Source organism: Pterocles gutturalis, unplaced genomic scaffold (assembly GCF_000699245.1).
Source record: "Pterocles gutturalis isolate BGI_N339 unplaced genomic scaffold, ASM69924v1 scaffold13872, whole genome shotgun sequence".
Taxonomy (NCBI): domain Eukaryota; kingdom Metazoa; phylum Chordata; class Aves; order Pterocliformes; family Pteroclidae; genus Pterocles; species Pterocles gutturalis.
Genome location: NW_010110475.1, coordinates 131,131 through 151,160, shown reverse-complemented (window position 1 = coordinate 151,160; position 20,030 = coordinate 131,131). Strand labels below are relative to the sequence as shown.

Sequence of the window (20,030 nt, the reverse complement as noted above, 5' to 3'; positions counted from 1 at the left end):
GGTTGTGCACCAGAGGATTTGTCACTGCAGAAATGTTTCATCAGTTGCAAGTGGAGCTGAACTGCAGTCTGAAGAGAAAGGGCAAGCCAACAACAGCTTCGTATCCTGTAAATTCTCTCCCTGTGTCTCTCTCCAGAGGTACCCCGATACACCAGGCTCACTCCTGATTTACACAAGTACAGCGGGTTTGAGCCACCCCTGTAAGGCAAAACTGAACCAGCTGAAAACGCTTTGGACTTGACAACAATCCCACTTCCCGGTTTTGTCTCCTCACAGACAAAGGGAAAATAGGAAGATGAGGTGAAAACCTGTGTTGGGACAGGATGAAGGGAAGGAATGACTCTTGAAACATCAGCTGTGGGAGGAAAAAAAACTCACCAATGGATGAAAAAAAGCCACCAAGGCTGAATAGCTTTCACTCCAGCCAGTCCCAAGTGCTACTGAAGAGTAATACCTTCTGATTAAAGTGAAAGCAACCAACGTGTAAAATCTGCATTACCAGGAGTGCGAGCAGTCCTTGTTTAAAACTGCTCTGTCACCATCTTGCATCGTTCACTGCCTTCTTTCAGCAGAATCTCCCTAATTACCGCTTCATTTCTCCACAAGCTCAGCAACTCCCACTCAAGAGGAATGCTGGTGCTGCCAGTATGTAGAAAAGTCAAGGACTGAGACATTACTTGGAGGACATACATAGCGAGGTATTGACCAAGGGACAATAAGGAATTTTAAAAAACAATTAATTTTCTTCATCTATGGGGATAATTGTTAATTAATGCTAACTGGGCTGCTGTTTTATGGAACTCGGTGCAGTACTTGGACCAAAAATGACAAACATTTTCGGATTCAAGTATTTTTATAGCAAATACTACACATTCTTATTTTTGGAATTTCAATTATTCTTTGAGAGATTTCCCATTCTATAACTTGTAATAGATCCCAATGAATACAGATCCTATAAGATCTACAGAAAATTGCAATTCTGAGAGATGGAATGCAGTAGGGAAGGGGAGCAGGTAGAGAAACAGTAATTTTTCATAACACCATCTTATATTTCATCTCATTACTACGTCTTTTCATCTCATTGACATTTTACAGGTAGTTAAAGCCTGGAAATTTAGGTCTTTCTAGGAGAACAATAACCACTTGACCTCTAGAGAACTACATCAGTAGCCATTTACCTGTACAGGAATTTCAGTAAAAATGCAGACAATTTTCAAAAAGCAACATAGGGTTTACCAGTTCACCAAGAGGTGTGCACTTAATTTTGACCATTTGTACCTCCATCATTAATCAGTGACGCTAACACAGTGATACTTCATCGGACTATTAACTTCCTGTCTGCAGTAGGAAACCACTGGATTCACAGCTGCTACATTAATGCCCTAGAAGACATGACACTGAGCTTGCTCTGAAAGATCCTCATGTAAGATACGATCAACCAACAGCCAGGCACTGTGCTGAATATGGCAAAAAAGTCCAGGGCAGCAGACCGTCTACGTTGCCAATACCACGAGAGTGTAGATGAGTTAGGGTGACGCACACTGTCACAGAGCAGATCCCCAACCTGCCTCCACAGCCCTCTGCTGCTGCTCCTGCCAGAATTGGAAAGAGGAGAGGGGGGATTGACCTGGGCACCCTGGTGAGAAGGGAAGTGTGGAAAAAAGGAGGGAGGACCACGCAGAACAGTTTGGAACTGTGCTATGGTGGCAAGGTCTACTGGTGGGCCGGGGAGAAAGTCATGGAAAGCCCTTGGAGGCTCCAAAACCTCCCACAGCCTTTCGCAACCTGAGGTGACCTCCATCCAGACCATTTTACCTCATCACAATTCCATACAACCTTTCCAAAAATCACAAACCTAGCATAAGCTCCCACAAGCCCCACAAATTGTACTAGATCTCCTCCTCACCTTGCTGCCAACCAGCTGGCCTTTGCTAGCCCTATACCCAAAACCTCCCTTGTCCCTTCCAACATAACACACCTCCCTCAGCTCGTCTCTTCTTTGCTGCAAAATTCTATTTTGCATACGATGCTGAAAGCTCTTGAGCTGACTTTGTCAGCAGGAGCTCCACACAGGCACAGAATATCCATTAAATCTCTCACAAATATCTCTGATAGGCACATTTTGGATCCACAATAACATTTCTCTGAACACATGCTCCTCATTTCGAAAAGCTGACTGGATGCAGAATAAGATTTCAAGTCCATTTTTACATCTAAATTGAATAGTCCAAAAGCTTTAGATAGATAGCTGTTAGTTTAAATCTGAAATACGATACACATAAAATGTAACATTAAATCAAAATACTGTTATTGCAATGTTGCTTTTTTTTAATTAACCACAAACAAAACACTTATTTAAACTTGGCATCTATGATTTTTCAAGGAACATAACATCACTTTTTCCAAGCTTTTCACACGGGCAAGTACATCCTCCATTTTTTATTTCATCTCTTTATCTATTTATCCATTGTACTTTGTTGCAGTACCTCTGCTGGGCCCCGTCTTAGACATGGTCTTTCACCAGGAGTTTTTTTTGTTGGGTTTTTTTGTTGTTGTTTTTTAAGCAGGACACCTCCCACTGCACGACACACAAAATCAGTGACAAAGATGTGCACATTAGGCAATATACATAAGGTTGAAGCACAGAACTTTGAACAAAATTAAGACATAAATACTAAACTATACATGCATATAAACGCACATGATTTTTTTAATACTATCAGTCATGGTCAAAACTGTACTAGTACGTAGAGTACGGCTTAGAAGACTTTACTTCCAAGTCTGAAGTTTTTACACATCATCATAGAATTATATTTTGAAATTTTCTATTTTGATATTAAAAAGACCTGAAAGCCATTAACATGGCCATTGACATTGATCTACCTATTGTGTTTTGTGCTATTACCTATTACTCATGGAAAAATAATTGCTTTTATTTTTCCAAATAATTTTCAAAAAATCCAAGTTTAAAAGTCACCAGTGACTATTTCACAAGCCTGGGATTTCAACTAACCATTAAACAAATATGCAAGTGTATTTTTATGATAAAAAACCACATAGCTCACTGAACTCAGACAAATCCTGTATATTATGAATCGATCAACCACATGATTGATGAAATGATGCGTGAAAATAGAGGCAGAGGCAAAATAACCTACTTGAACCCAGAAAATTTTCAGACAATAATCATTACCAGCCTTAATTAACTTCAACACAAAAGCAGGGGCTCCCTCTGTTTCAAGTTAATGAAGCTCAACACACAGACACCACAATTAGGGACAAAGCATAAGTCTAAAGCAAGTTGTATTTCAGGATTGAAATAACGAGCTTGGTATTTTAATTTTCTAGTCAGCAATTATGTGAGACTCAGAAACAAAGAAACAACAAATGCAATTGAAATGCTAAGGTATGAATGCAGCTGGGTTTCACTCAATCTTTCTTATAACCCAAAGGCAAGAAAGTAACTTTTTTCCTACAATGAGTAGTATGTAAAATACCCTGGAAATATTTCCACTGTGATCATCTAAGATTTACTCACTTTCATACTACACAAGTCAGAAATGTGACCTCATCTAAAGCTATGAACTGCTTAGTGACTTCTATCTTGCCTTTCTCATATATATTAAATCTTTATCTATAATACTGTTATTTCCATTTAAAATGATTGTTGTGTAGCAAAAAAGCTGCTCTCCCACAAAAAATGAATAAACCTAGATTACTTCCACCCTTTTCAATAATTTGCCTATTCCTAAATACCCGGCTGGAAGAATATATGACCTTTAACTTAATCTCATCACCAAGCACCTCCAAAAAAAAAAAGCACAAAAAAGAGAAAAGATGGTCTGCCATTTATTTCCTCCATTTAGAGTTTATTAAACCTAAAGATAATATGAAAAAGGTGGAAAAAAGCAGAGAATGTCTGGGCTGTAGTATCAGATATCACTGCTTATTACTGGCTATCTGCCTGGTAATCATAAATCCATAGGGTAATATTCGAAAATCTTTTGCTTTTCAGGTAGGTGTGAGCCAAAAAGAAAAAAAAGTTTAATTTTCTATGAGGAGCAGAAAACAGCAAGCACAGCACAATTGGGTACCAGGATGCATAAATATTCCTGATTACAAACCCTTTCACATAAAGCAAACAGGAAGAGTTTGAAGCTAACAGTGTGTACATCATGCAAAAGGTATCTCTGTCCCAAAAGATAGATATCACATAGACTATGAATGAACTGCTCCAATAAATTATATTATTCCTCTGAGGGGAAAGGAGAGCAATGTTATAAACAGTGACTTCAGAAAAGTGAGAACAATAGGGCATTGAATTTTGCAAGAGTGAATTAAGGATCTTTTTTTCCTGGAGGAAAGCTCAGTATCACTGACCAATGAGCCTTATAAATAAAAACATTAACTCCAGCTCTGCCTACTCCTCTAAGCACCTTAGCATCTCATCCTTTCAACATATCAGAAACTACATGTAGATACAAAATACATACACGTACATAGAGAACTGAATAGATGTTTCAAACAGATTCTTTAGAATACACTTTCCAGACAGTTCAGAAAGTGTGTGATTCTGGCAAAACGCACATCTCAAACACACAGCTTTGATGACAGACTGTGCCGTGTATCTTTGGTGTAGAGCCTTAACAAATCACAAAAGAACCATCTCTGTACATCACCTCCTCCTTCTGCTGTCTGACATGCCTGAATATCCACAGATAAAGGAAAGCTGAGCCAGAGCAACATTTCTCAAATTTAATCTTGATAGGATCAAAATCCTCAGAACTGTCACTTGCCTTTGGCATCGCTTAGAACAGGGAGAGTCTTTCACTGAGACCTTGCGGGACTAAAGGAGCGTGCCAGTCCATCTGCCTCTGCATGAAACTGCTCAGCGCTGAGGGGAGGGCTGCTGCTGGCCAGGTAAAAAGCACAGGCTCAGAGTTCAAGCCGCTGAGTAGCTGGCCTTTTCTGGAGCAGAAAGTTAAAAGCTAATTAGAAAGACTTTTCAGAAGGGGACAAGCTCTCTTTTTTCCGGAAAGAGGGGTGATCATTAATTTCTAGGTCACAAGTCTCAACAAGCAAGTCAAACAACTGCCCACTATAAAGTAATTTCTAATCCCAAATTCTTGCTTGCTGCCACCATATGCCAAACATTGAGCATTGGCAACTCTAACCTCATCTTGCACGGTCATTTCAGATTTTCTCTGGCTCTTTAGCTGCTTGGAATTAGAAACTGATAGTCCCGTAAACGTCTGCTAGAGACACGTTTTTAAACACATCACCTCCGTCTGCTCCGACAATGGCAATGACGAGTTTCTCTGCTGTTTATGGCAACGTCAAGGAGCATATGCTTTTCAACAACATTGTGATGTTTTTCCTTGTCTCTTATACAGCATTACTCCCTCACTCGCTGTGCATACTTGTTTTGCCAAACTTCTCTGAAACCAAATTTGAAATGGTATTTGAGTGTTACCTACTCTTATTCTCTCTCTGAAGTTTTCTTTTCTTTTATAATGACGCTTATGTCAGGCAGCTTCTTACTGTTTATACAATTGCCTAAGCTGACACAGAAGAGGATGGAGGAAAGAGGTCTTTGCCTTTTTTTTAAGTAGCTGAAAATGGTTTCTTCATTTAGCCTCACTATAAGCAAAGGTAATGGTTTTAGAGAGACTTGCAAAAAGATTACTGTCAGTACTCTTGAAACACAAAGATATTAACACTTAACAGCTTTGCCTTTACACATTATTTAGGTATTTCTCCTTCTCCAGCCTTCTTTCCTGCGCTTTACAGTCTTCTGACACCTTTTACTGCACTGTTTCTGCTTTCTTCCTCCACAGTCTTCCTTTCACAAACCTCGGATTCCCCTTGCTTCATTGAACTTGTCCTGCCTGCTCTTGCATCCCTGTCCAGGCGAGCGGACCTGGCGTGCAGGAGGTGCTCATCATCCCAAATGCCAGTTTGCTTTGAAATGCAGGGAAAGTCACCGACTTCTCAATTATAAATCATGGCATGCATGGATCACATGCTATTTTGACTGTGTGGAAAGGCAATCACATTGGCAGAAGCTATTCTGCCTTTTTGGAAGGGATGTAAGGCATTTTGAACAAGAAACTTTTTTTTCCAAGCCTCAGGTAAAGTTCTTGCAAGCTTACACTCACTCCCAGGTTGATATGACAAATTTCAATCTAATTTTAAGGCTGCGGCACTAAGTATTACTATTGATTTTCTGCTAAAAGTCCATCTCATAATGTCTCTTTTTTTTTTTTTTCTCCTTTTTCTCTGGTTTTTTTTCCTGCTCGTAAGTGAATATACCCGTTTTCATTTGACTGGCTCCCTCTGGCACATCATTATCCCTTTATCTGAACTATACTAGCTTATCCCTCTATTTGTTCTGTTGGAATATGTCAAAGAAGTGCCTTGCTAAAACAATGAAAGAAAGAATTCCATGTTGCAAACACCAAGTTTTATCACTATTTTAATGAGAACTTGTTTTACTTATAACCTTAACCTGTGAATTTATGTGAATATGCAGGAATCACAGATTTTATTTCTTTTAAACACGTCTCTAATTCTTATAAGATGCTTAGGAAGAGCACAAAAAAAAAGAAACCTGGAAATACTTAATGATTTGAGAATGGGAAAGGAAAAACTGTATATATGAATTATATGCATGTAAACACTTTCTGTTCCATCTTGTTATTGCTGTTAGACCTGACTTGTGATTCTTACTTTTGGAAAATACATTTCTTTTTTTGCAGAATCGTGCCAGAGAGGAAAAGACTTACACTGCAGTTCAAATCCATCCTCTGAATCAAGCAGGACAGAAACTCGGACTGGGGCCTCTGAGATCCAAAACCACTGCCCCATCCATCAGGCTTTTCTGAGCTGAGTGTCTCACAAACTCTTCTGCTGCAGTTGTTTCACATCATATAAATAATTTAATATTCACTAGAGAAGCAACTTGAACAGGCTTCTCATCCTAACTGAGAGCCCCACCTATTTGATTACGAGTTGTTCCAATGCGGATGTTTCTCTCTTATTCAAGAAAAACTTTGGGGCATCACAATGTTTAATTGGAGAACTTGAAATTTTGAAAATACTCATGGGATGAGAAAGCTATTTCCTTCTCATTTCTGGTAGTGAGCAAACATAATAAACGGACAAGTAAATACAAAAGGAAAAGATCTCAGGAAGACAAAATTATTTGCTCAGTTATACAGTTCTTTGACAATTCTAGGTTTCAGATTTCTGTAACTATTTACAGCAGATACCACCAGGCAAAAAGCACTGTGTCCGTATTTGATGGGTAGAACTGAATTTGTAGTGTGTTCTCCAGCAAACAGCTCACACACTTCAGCTAGTGATCGCTATCACAAGAGAGGCAGGCAGGAATAAATCTAGAACTGTCTCAAAACTACTTCTGGTAGTTGTTCAATGAGCCTAACCTGTTGAGGGCACCAAAAGGATCAGTCCTATAATTGCAGTCAGAAGAATGAATCTCCAGAACTCTGTGCCAAACTTTCCCAGCAGTAGAGCACGTTACCTGCAAGAGCAAAGTCAGAGCAGAGCTGCCGGTTCCTTTGCTGTTGAGCCCCGTGTAGACAGAACAGCTATGGAAGTAAACAGGCACAGAATTACTGTTCTTTTTTGATGGCTCCCTTATGCAGAGCAGAATGGCACCAAAATGCCAAGCAATCGTTCACAGCAGAGAAATTATGAATTTGCTGAAAAATCATCTCCTGCATCTCTGCTTCTGAGACAGTGAAATAAACTCTACATTTCCGTGCTTACCTGTCAAACACTCACTCCTTGTCAACAGAAGTTATGAACACACCCAAAAATAAAATAATTCTATTAATTTATATTTTATTTCTTCCTAAGAATGTCTAAGATCTCTCCCTAGAAAGATACATGCATAGAAAGGGGAAAAGTATTGAAAATCATCTACTGATCATAACTGTCTTAAAACACCAAAGATTTCCCTCAATCCTCAAAAAAATTCCACAAAACTCTAAAGTGAAAAAACTAATGAAGAAGTTCATAATCATCATTAGAAGATGAACTAAAATATTGCTAGCCTTTTTTTTTTTTTTTTCTGGCTTCATAAAACTTTGTTCTCTTTTTCTGTTCACTTACCAGAGAGGCAGAAAACAGACAAAAGCTTGGAAATTAAATAACCCCAAAGGTGCATAGCCCCTCTTTCTCTGTACATGCACGGAGAGCAAAAGCAATGTGAAAGTCTTCCTCTGAAGGTTACCTTACTTGCACACTGATTCTAGAGAATTCTTAACCAGAAACATCTGAATTCACTGACATCTCAACAGTTCCATAGTCATTTTGGTTTTCCTCTTCTCAACCTCAGAAAATAAATAGGAAAGAGTAGACAAGCTAAAGTGCTCTGCACTGGAAAGGCTTATGCCTAGAGATAAAAATCTAGAAATCAATTTGTTGCAGTTCTGGTACTAGAGCAGTTAAGCAGTCCTTAACTTGAGCTCACAGAAATCAGTAAGAACAATACTAAACTAAGAACTGCAAAGCTGAAGCTTTTTTTTTTCTTTCAGAAAAAAAGTATATAAGTATTTTCCAAAATAAAAAATTAACAAAGGAAAAACTAAAACCAAATAAAGACTCTAAGAGATGCTTTTATCATTTAAACATGTCTTGTTGTGTCTTCTAGTTCAAACTCACTAGATGCTCACGCTTCTATTCCCTTTTTCCTTCCCCTTAGCCCTCAAACTGCAATGCAATTCTTAAGAGTCTGGGGCTTTGTTGGTGCTGTTGGTCTTTAAGGACATGATGAATTCTATGCTTACTGTCTTTCCTTGATCTCCCTTATCCTTTGATCAGTACTGAAAACTTGGTAACAAGATTCCTGCGGGTCCTCACAGTGTTTCTACATCATAGCCGTATCCACATTATGCCTTCAGTTAGGTAAACAACCACACAGCAGAGTCTGTCACGGTACCACAAGTGTCGGAGGAACACAGAGACGAACCCTTTGAGAGCGGGTTCTGTGTGAGGCACCTCAGCAAAGAGCTCCAGAGGCAGATTTTACAACTGGATAAACCATCATGTTTCCAGGGTTTGTGGCTACTTCTGCAAGAGTTGTCCAGGGCCATGAAAAGTTAACTGTTTAGACTGGTGCTATTTAAGGGTCTCTTCCTCCTGCCTTATTACAAGCTACAGGTACACTGTCCATATCCCATTCGATATAGCTGAGAGCACTGTAGCCTGCAAAACATTTCCAAGAAAGTCTAAAAAGGAATTTAGGCTGTCATATCTCATATTAGGTTTCCAGGCTTGGAGTTTAGAAAGATTGATTTCTGATTTAGAAAGTAAGCAGCTTGTATAAATAATCCATTGAAGCACATCAGACTTCAGATGCTCCACTGCTATTTCAAGTGCACTTTCAGAAAGTCATTTCAATCATTGGTGCCGAGTGCTTGAAGTCCAACAGACTTCCCTTTCCATTGGGGATGTTCAGGACCCTTCAAGAGCTGACTTCAGTCTTGTGAATATTATTCTAGCAGCCAGAAAAATATTAACAGCAATAGACTGTAAATCTAGTTATGTGCCACATTCAAAATCAATGAGATAATAAATATGCAAACAGACTTTTCTGAAATACTAACACATGTTTTATAATAGGAGTTTAGTAAGATTATGTAGAACAGCTACTCTCAATTATCTTTTTCCTTGTATTTTCTAGTAACTGATATCAATGTAATTACCAGCTATGTGATTCCATTTCAATTAAATACCCAAGAATTGAATAATACATCTTTATAAATTTTTGCATGGTATCATTAGACCAAATAAATATTTATGTCAGAACTTTTTAAAAAGTAGCAGCAGTTTAAGTTACGTTTTTATATCTATATTTAAGCTCTATATCTATCTAGCAGCTGCATTTCAAAATCACTAGAAGTCAGGTAGTTCCCCTTGAAAGACAACAATCAACTAGATAGTAATAATATCAGTTACAGAATTAGACCCTGAAAACTGCAGAGCTTATGAACTGGACTAATTCTGTTCCCCAGATCTCTTTTGCTACTTGTGCTTTCTCATAAACCTATGAAGTCTCACATTTTGTAGACTTTCAAAAAATCATTACATATGTATTAAAAAGTACATTGTTCACCTGTGTAAACCACTGGAAAAATCCTTCAATATTCATCTGGTGATTTCACAAGTGTTTTTTTTATAGCCAACATATATACCCTAAGAGTCAGGATGAGGTTTTCAAGGACACAAAGTGCAATTAGGAAACAGCCAGCAAAATCCAGCAGGCAGGTAAGTAACTGGTACAGTTTTGAAAACCTCTTCCTTAAGACTCAGCCATATGTTATAGATCTAAAAAAATGAATAACGAAAAGCAGCCTTATACCATTATTCCTTTTTTATCCCCATAAATTGACTTTAAGAGTATTGAAAGTAATCTTTTCCTAAAAACTGTTTGACTAATCCTCTTCTAGTCTTCTGACATAACACTAAAATAAGGTCAATCGTCTTAAAGTATTGGCACTTGAACCTCTCCCATCTTACACAGAAAGTGGAACCACAACCATCTGAAAAGAAAACATCTAGTCACTCAGGTGACACCAACTATCCACTAGCTTTGATGCTATTAAAAAGACATAACCTTGCTTTTTATCACCACATCACACATACGCAGAGAAAACTCAGCTGGAATGTAAGGTGAGTGAACTAATGAACTTAATTAACACAGAGAAAATAAAAGAACTACCCTGCAGATGTGTATGGATAATGAAACTGTTCACCAAATGAACCCGTAGTCATAACAAAATGTTGTATTACTTCCTCATGTCACTGGGGTCAAGAGGTCTGAAAACTGGGTAGAAACCAAGTATTACAAATCTTTACTGATCCTAAAATTAATATTTTTTTTAAAGTCTGTAAGAAACAAAGTGCAAGTTACTTTTACTGCTCCATTGAGAACTCCAGCATCAGTTCCACTGCTGAGCCTCCACCTGCTGGATTAGTGAAAACCAGAACACCACCTCTCTAGTAACTGCGTAAGGAGAGCAGCTGGGTATCACTTTGGTGTATTTTTACACAACAAAATCTGTCCAGTTTCTAGTTGATTGAAGAAATGTGGTGGGAGGAAAAAGCCTCTAAATCTGTGTGTTTTTATCATCTGCATATGCAAGTAATTCTTAGGTATATGACAGCTTCAGGGGAGAGTTTTCCACTTCAGAACCTCTTCCAGGGGTCTGAACACAAACTCCACCAGTTCTGTGAATCATAATAAGACAGTTCACATCTTCAGAAACTTGTACTCAAGCAAAAAAAAGGTAAATTATCAGGCCAAATTTCAGTTAGGAGCAATGATTATAAAAATTGAAATTTCTTTCTAATAGACCACCTCTTAACAAAAGGCATTACCCTCTTTTTTATTTTTCCCCAAAAAAATTTCTCTGTCAAGCAATTAAGTCAACAAAACTAAAAGACATTTGTAGAATCACTTCAAAACCTATAACATCCAATACCCTTGCTGGGTCTGTGCTTGGCAGTTGGCCCCATGTTGTTTTTTTCATCATATTAAAGCCACAAAATCAGGAGGAATTATGTCATTTTAAACAGAGGCAAGCACAGCGACAGTGTCCTGTATAGAGTAAGATGATCGATTCTTTAGGCCTATGGAAATACTGTGAGAAGGCAGCTCGCTGTAACAATAGAAATGGTAATGTATTTGGGCATGTAAGATAAATTATCAGGCATGATTAAAGATAGTAATTCCACTTAGCAGCAACCTGAAGAGACTCTCTAATAACACAGAGTGACTTGAAACCATACCCACCAGGTGACAAAACCCTGGATTGGGTTAAAGTTTCAAATATAAGTAACATTTAGAAGGCTATTTCCTCATAACTTGCTAAAACTGCAGCTCTTGGTTCCTATCCCCAACAGAAAAAAGAACCTCCCAAAGCCCAAACACCGCAGGGTAAATCTTTAAAGTCAGCTCTCACCGATTCTTAGTTTGGCCGTTACTCAAACATGCAATATATAATGCTGATGAGTTAAACATCATATCACCCATTTTGATTTATTTCTTTCAATTCACTGGGAGTTTTATTTATGCTTATAACTACAAGGTTTTTGTTAGCAGTGCCAATAGATTCAGTCCAGGGATAGACAGCTGAGTGCTCAGACCATTATACAGCATTACAGGATATTGATTAGAACACCTATAGAATAACTAAGGACAAAACTAATAATGTTACTAAGAAAAATACCCAGAAGGGATCAGGTCTAGCCTCACCAAACAATATAGTTTCAGCATTGATGAAGAGAATACCAACAGTCTAAAAGATGAACTCTTACAGTTATAATTTTCTTTAAATTGTTGGTTTTTTACAGTCAATAAAAATATTAATTTATTAATTTAATTTCTCCTTATATAATTTTTTATTTACTGACACAATAATATTGATACTGTCCTCAAGACATAGATTATGTTGGACCAATAAAAAGCACAAAAGCACTTTTTAAATCTATTTTCTGAATTTCAGGAATATCTGAGCACAAACAGCACAGACCGGTGCTGCATCACATACCGCTAATTCAAAGCATTTAATCCCGTCTTCCACATGCCGACCAAGGCAATACAAATGCCAAAAAAATCCTCTTTGATAGCAGAATTATATACACTTTATATTATAGAAGCCTTCTGTCCCCCTCCACTTGAATGTACGCTATCAAATCATTCCGGCCGTTATTTTATATTGAGCAGATGGTATTATGAGATTTTTGATAAAGAACAACAATCACCCAGCAAGGGTTGCAAAGGGGTCGCTGAAACCAAGATTAACAATTGATTAGCTTTAATGGACCGTGACAGTAATAAACAACAGAGCTCTACACAAAGACTTGATTGTCCTGTTAATGCTGCTGACACAAACGGCTTTTAACTGGCCTCCTGAAAGTGTTAATATCTTCAAAGCCTCCACAAATGAAGGACTTTGTCAAAGTGAGAACTATCCTGCAGTGAGGAAGCACTTAGTGTAGATCTCTAAAAATCTTCTATAAAGTGTGTTTCTGATTTATTCAGACAATAGCTCCTATATCTCCAAAGCTTAAAGAATAAAACACGGCACACCTCCACAAGGCTGGAGTGTAACAGAACCGTAGAGCATTTGAATACAGAAGCCACCATCCACTGAACACAACAATGACATTAATTCTCACTTTCCATGCGCTCATTGTGTCCTTACTCCAACACAGGCTGACAGTTCTCAGCATCACAGCCTTCTAAACTCAACTTTTTTATCCTTAGCTCCAAAAAGTTCACTTTTTTTTTCCTTTCTGCACAGAGATCAGTAATTTACATCATATTTTCATTCAAATAAAATGGTTTTTGATTACTGGGAGTAACCATGGTAAAATATAGAAAATAGAACTTAGAGATCTGCGTATTTCTTAGATACATGCATGGGAAAAAGTCTATGGAAAGCATCTGTTTCCCTTAATGCTTAAGCTCAAAATTTAAATGGACATATAGCAAATATTCATAGGAGGTTTTAAAATTAAATCTAGATAGAGACAAAGCAAACAAAACTCCACCTAACATGGCATTCAAGAAACCAAGGATACAGGAATGCATTGCAGGTAAGGAGGTATGTACTCATTTATGTACTGAGTCACGCTTTCTGTCAAACTTTCCATTTTAGGTTAGATTACTCAGTTTCTAAATTTTTTTAATTATGTGTCTTATTTAAGCAAGGTTTTTCTTTTCAACTTTTTTAATTGTGAGCTGCCACAGTGCTTCTCCCTCCCGTGTTATTCCTAAAGGCAACAGTTTGGGACAATAATGGTTTGGCTTTAAGGGCTTCTAGGTAAGAGCAAAAGTGGTGTCTGCTCTGGACACAGATACAAACACAAACCATTTGCAGCACAAAGCAAGGTCATACTAATCCCATCCCTGTGGGTCCCACCCCATCTGCAAATTCAACTCTCCATAGAACAATTCCTTGCCAGTACATTGCAAGGATGAAACATGCTGCTAATTACTGTGTTTAAAAATCTTGACCTAAGCAGACATGCAGGGAATTTAAATGAAATCTCTAAAAGAGTAAAATCCACCTGCTTGGTCTCCCAACACACAAACACTAAAGGCGTAACCTGTCAAAATACTGAGCCAGCCTTCATTAATTCCATTTTCTGTAATCAGCAGATTACTTCTATTACTCATATGCTTGGCTTTCTACAGCAGTTCTTCAAGCAAGCTATTGTATAAACTGTTACAGTGTACTCCAATGATAAATATGTAAGAAAATAATTACCTGTAAGTCAGCATCAAACTCATGTTTCAGGTAAGCATCTTCTGCAGCTTCAACAAGACGCTGAAAAAAAGGAAAAAAAAAAAAGGTTTATTTCTGAAATAATGGTTAACACCTTTAAATTCAGGTGTTCCTTCCAGCATAACAACAGAAATTGTTTGAGAATTGTGTAATTCATTGTCACCACATGACTTCTGCTATGATACTTCACAGAAGACAAATAAATGATCCCGATTTAAAAAAAAGACCAGATTTTTAAACCCTCATCATCCATAATGGGTGGTACAAAAAATATCAAAACAGCTCAACTATTAAAAAATGAAAAAGAAAAAAAAAAGGTCATTTTTCCACTAGTGCTCAGCACCCTGCAGCTCCTGTTCTGATACTGATTTTTGAAAGAACACAAAATCAAGTTGCTTTTGCACTGGACCTTATTTTGCACTAGAAGCCCTTTTCAAATCTTACTTAAGATTAAAACAGGAGGTATTTCCTAACAATGCATTTGATTGCAAACAACTGAAATAAAAAGGAATTTCAAAATAACACATCAAATACAAAACATGTACTGAATGACAGCAATTCAGTAGTATTTTTTTCCTCTTAATAATATCCAGAACTCCCTGTAATAGTTATTGTTCCATACCACTATCATCTGAAGGACAAAAAAAGGGGTTGCATAAAATACAGCTACTTGAAAAATTTAATTTACAGGATTTTGCTGCAAGCAATGTCATGTGAAAAGATGTTATTGTCCTTTTTAAGGTTTTATTCAGGATTCTTTGCAGTTCCAAACATTTTAACTACGGAACCAACTCCTTCCAGTTTTTACTTCATCTACTTGAACATTCATATATGTACAACCCAGAATTAATCAAAGAATGATCTGTCACAGGATACTCAATATATCACTTTTATTTTCTTCGATCTATCAGACACCAGCACATGTATAAATTCAAATATTTTGTATCGTGAAGCAAGTGAGCTACAGGCTCTCGTTAATGATACACAGAGTGGACAGGTGGACACACACTTCCCTTTTCAGAACTGTTCCACTTGTATCAAGTTTTTGGATATAAATAAAAATGGAATCAAAATTCCTATCGATTGCTATACAATTTGAACTATCATGGAAAATGAACTAAGAAAAAGATTTCTGGTTGTCAATTCAGAATAAATGGTTCAACAAAAACCCAACAGTATAAAGCAGATCTGTGCTGGTTACAGGGAACATTTGTGTTCCCCGAGGTCTGCAAAGCAGCAGCACGCCACAGCCCTTCCACTCCCCATCCCTGTCCCACGGCAGAGCTCACCCAGGGGTGAGTGCAAGCCTCGCCGAGCCCTCAGTCCTCCCTGCAGAGCCCAGCGGGGAGGGGTTTCCTACATTTTTCTTTAGTGCAGAGCTACAGATCTCAAAGATTTGATTAAAAACTTGAAACACGACTGACATTTATGTTGATGTAGAAGAGCAAGAGCAAGCAGCTGAAGCCCCCTGCCCCAAGCCCTGCAGGCACAGCCCCATCACTTCGCCGTTTCCACCTTTAACCATTTTGTCCCATGTGAACCCAGCTGATCTTGGCAAACCATTCCGACCTAAACTGGAAGGGAATTGAGCTGCAATGGTTCCAACACCAGGCAAATCAACCAGAACTGAACAGAAAAATGTAACAGCTCACCTTCCAGCATACACAGGTAAAAGAATCCATCACCTAAAGGTGCATCGCAACCTGAGCTGCGAGGGGAAGCCACGAAAAAATATTTCAAATAGAACAGCAAAGTTCTGTGGAATTGTTCCTACTGCTCCTGGACTGTATGAATAGTAGTAAAACCAGACCTTGCCATCTGAAAGGTTATCAAACATTAATTTGATCCACAATTTTTTTGCATTTAGAATTTTAAGAGAGAAATAACACAGATTAACTGTTCAGAGGGGGAAGCCTCACAGCAACTGACACAGATTCTTAAACATTTGAATGGTCTCAGAAGTCCATCTTTATTATGTTAGTGACCTGCTGAAAGTATTTTACAAATCTGGCCCTCATTTTTCAAGTATGAAAAAGGCATTTTATGTAAAATAACTATTCTCATTCAATGCATTTCTGCAGATGTATACCCTCTCATACTAAAACCATAGTTGCATTACTACTCTGTGCACATCTAATAAAGATCATGACTGATGAGTTTGAGAGGGAAAAAAAAAAAAATGAAAGAAGGATCAAAAAAATTCTTCATCCAGAAATGAACACAGGGAAAAGAGAAACATGTTTTTCTTTCTGTGCTGAAATATTTACTTACTCTCTGGAAGAAAAATTTTCATAGTATTTCATGAGATATCAGTGCCTACATATTAGTACCTAGTGGGCTAGAAAAATAATTCATGGTTTCTTATATAGTTTGTATTGATCCCAACGTGTTTCAATTACATTTTTGCGTCAGTAAAATAAATTTAAACTAAGATTTATTCCCCCATATAAGAAATAGCCAGAGAAGCATAAGATGGGTTATAGTAGAAACATTTGGTAAGGAGGGCAGCTCAGAAATGAAAAGTACCGATGGGTACTTTATTGATTTATTCATCAAGATTTCAGTTGTTACATTTGTTCTTTCAAAAAAAGAAAAGTTATGTACATTTCAGCAACATTCTCTACAGGAAACAGAGCAACAAAAAGTGAATAAACTACCGACAGGTCTTTCCTTGAAGATGCAGACATAAATCCTCATGCACACTACGTGCTTCACCCTCACAAATCTAATAAGAAAATTAAAATTTTGGTACACTGAATGTAGGCAACACAAGCATATGCTGCATTTTCTACATAATAGTCCTTAATTGGAGTTTCCTTTAAATATCTTGACACCATTACGAAAACCATGAGAAATCTGGGAGAGCTACAGAAAAAAACAAGCTAGTTATAAGCCTAAAGCCACAAAATGACATATTAGTGGATATACACAGGTGACATCAGGAAGAAGAAACTGTATACAAATGTTTGGGGGGTTTTTGTTGGGTTTCTGGGGGTGTTTTGTTGGTTGGTTGTTTTGGCTTTTTTTTTTTTTTTTAAAGAAGTCCTCAAAGGGATGAATCATGATGAAAGAGATTCCTTACCACTCTGGAGACAAAAATATAAAAACCACATGTGATATCACAATATTTTTATATTGAAGCCAAAAATCCCTTTTAAAATATTTTCATGACTGAACAGTTATCTATCAATGATTCTCAGCATTAGCATGATTAGCAATTTTAACTTAATAGTTTATAATGACACTCTTAAGACCAATGCCAATATATCTTAATTTGAGTAAATATGCTCTAAAATAATTGCTGCAAATGCTTAGCAAGCTGTGGTTATCCTGAAGGGAATTGTGAGTTATCTACATGCATTTATATGGAATGAATTATGAACACTGAGTGAGCACTGGTAGAGTAACACCCCTTAAGGGTCCATGTTTTAGGAGCATTTAGCTCTACACGTGGACAGGTGTTTGCGTGTGCATGCACAGACAAATCAAGGGCAGCATATAACCTTTAGATAAAGGACAATTTTCACATTCTACAGCACAGTTCGGTTGAGGCTTCCCAGTTAAGGAACTAATCCTTATAACTTTCCCAATACATATAAATACGAGAAAGATTAACTGACTTATCCAGCATATCACAACACAGGACAGATAAAACCGGGGCATGAACTAAGAGATGGGCCAAACATCACACCCAAGAAACCCCAAAATGGTCACCAGAACACAACATGAATTTTTGGTATTTTTAGTAGTACTAGTATCACAGAAAAAGTGAGAAGGCTGAGAGAAGAAAAAGAAATGTTTGTTTCCTCTCAATAAGATTAAAAAAAAAAATTATCTGTCTCAGAATACAGTAATTTTCTTGACAAATTATATTTTAATTTCAGTAAACTCCAGATAAATTCTCATTCAAGTTAGGTTGTTATAGAGACAGCAAAGGAAAGGTGAATGAAACAGAATAGATGAAGGGAAAAAGAGAATTCAAGAGAAAGTAAGGGGAAAATAGAACAGATGGGCAAAAAGGTGAAAATAAATGAAGAAGAAAATAGTAGCTTCAAGGAAAAACATCATTAAAGCATCCAGAGCATAGGGGTACCCATTTTAGCTTCTGAGATGATCTTTTCTCTTTCCATGTATCTTGTATGGGTTTCAGTTTACTTTTCAATGATTCTTCTTTAGTAGAATCCCATTTTGAAGTGAGATTAAATACATTCATAAGCATAACAAAGTCTGAAACAGTTTCTGAACTCCTGAACTGCAGAGCGTCACTAACCCGTATCCATAAATGCTGACTGAAGTTATGTACTTCTCTCTTTTCAGCTATCAAATCTTTGTATTTAATTGTTTCTTTTCTATTTTTCTAAGATAAATCAAACTGCTACACATAAAACCAGAAATGCTGCTAGAAGCTGCTCTTCTCCAAACGAAACTGCTACAAATTTCAAAAAATAATAGAAGACGGCTCTACCTTAATTATAACTAATATTAACTAGGTACTGATATTATCTCAGTCCATAACATTAATAGTTTATATTCCATTATATCAATATGATAACATTTCATTTCAAAATAGCAAAAAAAATGCTCTATTGTGATATTACTTCAACAGAAAATGAAAGCTCTACCCTCTCAACTGTAGATGCTCCGTCTTTACAGCGTCCCAGGCTCGTGCCTCACTGCCACAAAAATGACCAAAAAGCACAGCTTCAGTTCTGTTAGTTAAAAAATGGGAGCTTGTCAGCAGCCTTTTCTACTAACACATTCTTCCCAAACTCACTAGACTCTGCCTTAACATTTCCTTCACTACATTATGTGAATCTTGCCAGTTTGAGCTGCTGTGTCCGTATTTTCCTGCGCAATGCAGAGTCATCATTTTGGGTCTATGAGAATGTCATCCAGAGTATGCCTGACAAAGGCTACCAATTCCGATTGTGCTCTGAGCAGTGGGATATCATAGTCATTAAAAAAAGTGTAGATAAACCTGTGGGAGGCTCTTATATCTGGATGCATTCAACCAACAGCAAAATATAGCCCTGAACCCTAACACACTTTCGCATTTTCCCGTGGCATCAGATCTGTTTGAGGTTCACTTCCTATAAAAATCTTGTATAAAACTTCAAGGTTGATTTGTGATGTGTTTTGGAAGTAAAAAATAATTGAAAGGTATCCTTATTAAAAAAACAGCAGAAAGTCTAAACCCAAGAAAAACTTATGAATATACTGCACTGAAAGTTTTTCCGGGGGGGTTTGGGGTGGGAACCCACAACACACCACAAACCACAAAACAACACACCAAACAAAACCAAACAAAAAAACACAATCTGTAGGAAATAAAACGGGATTTTTGTAACTTTGAAAGCCTGTCTCCCATACTCCTATGTACAGAATTGTAACAAGGATTTCTATCTTAATCAAAGATAAACAAACTTTGTTAATAAAGACAGCAGGTAGCAAAACAAAGGAAAACTAGTACCTGTTTTTAAGAGCTTATTTCTTTCATATTTTGTAGAAAGTTTTCTGGTACATTACCAAGCAAAAACCAGAAATATTCCGTACACAAAATAATACTTAAAACTACCTACCAATAGTTAACCTTCTTCAGGTGAAATCCTCACTAGAATTTTAATAACCTTACTATTGATTAGAACATCTAATTTCCAGTCAAAATTTACAGTAATTGAGCTGTGAACATGCCAAAAATATTTCCTAAAG

General features: G+C 37.2%; 1 protein-coding gene across 1 annotated transcript in view; it reads right to left on the bottom strand.

Annotated features, from left to right (window-relative positions):
- Positions 1-20,030, bottom strand: part of LOC104461715 (voltage-dependent calcium channel subunit alpha-2/delta-3-like) — a gene marked incomplete at its 3' end in the record, with an annotated part of 194,885 nt that overhangs the window by 44,422 nt on the left and 130,433 nt on the right. The window contains exon 4 of the mRNA XM_010073396.1: positions 14,304-14,363. Within this exon, the coding sequence (XP_010071698.1) occupies positions 14,304-14,363 (60 nt within the window). The remainder of the gene's footprint in view (positions 1-14,303; positions 14,364-20,030) is intronic.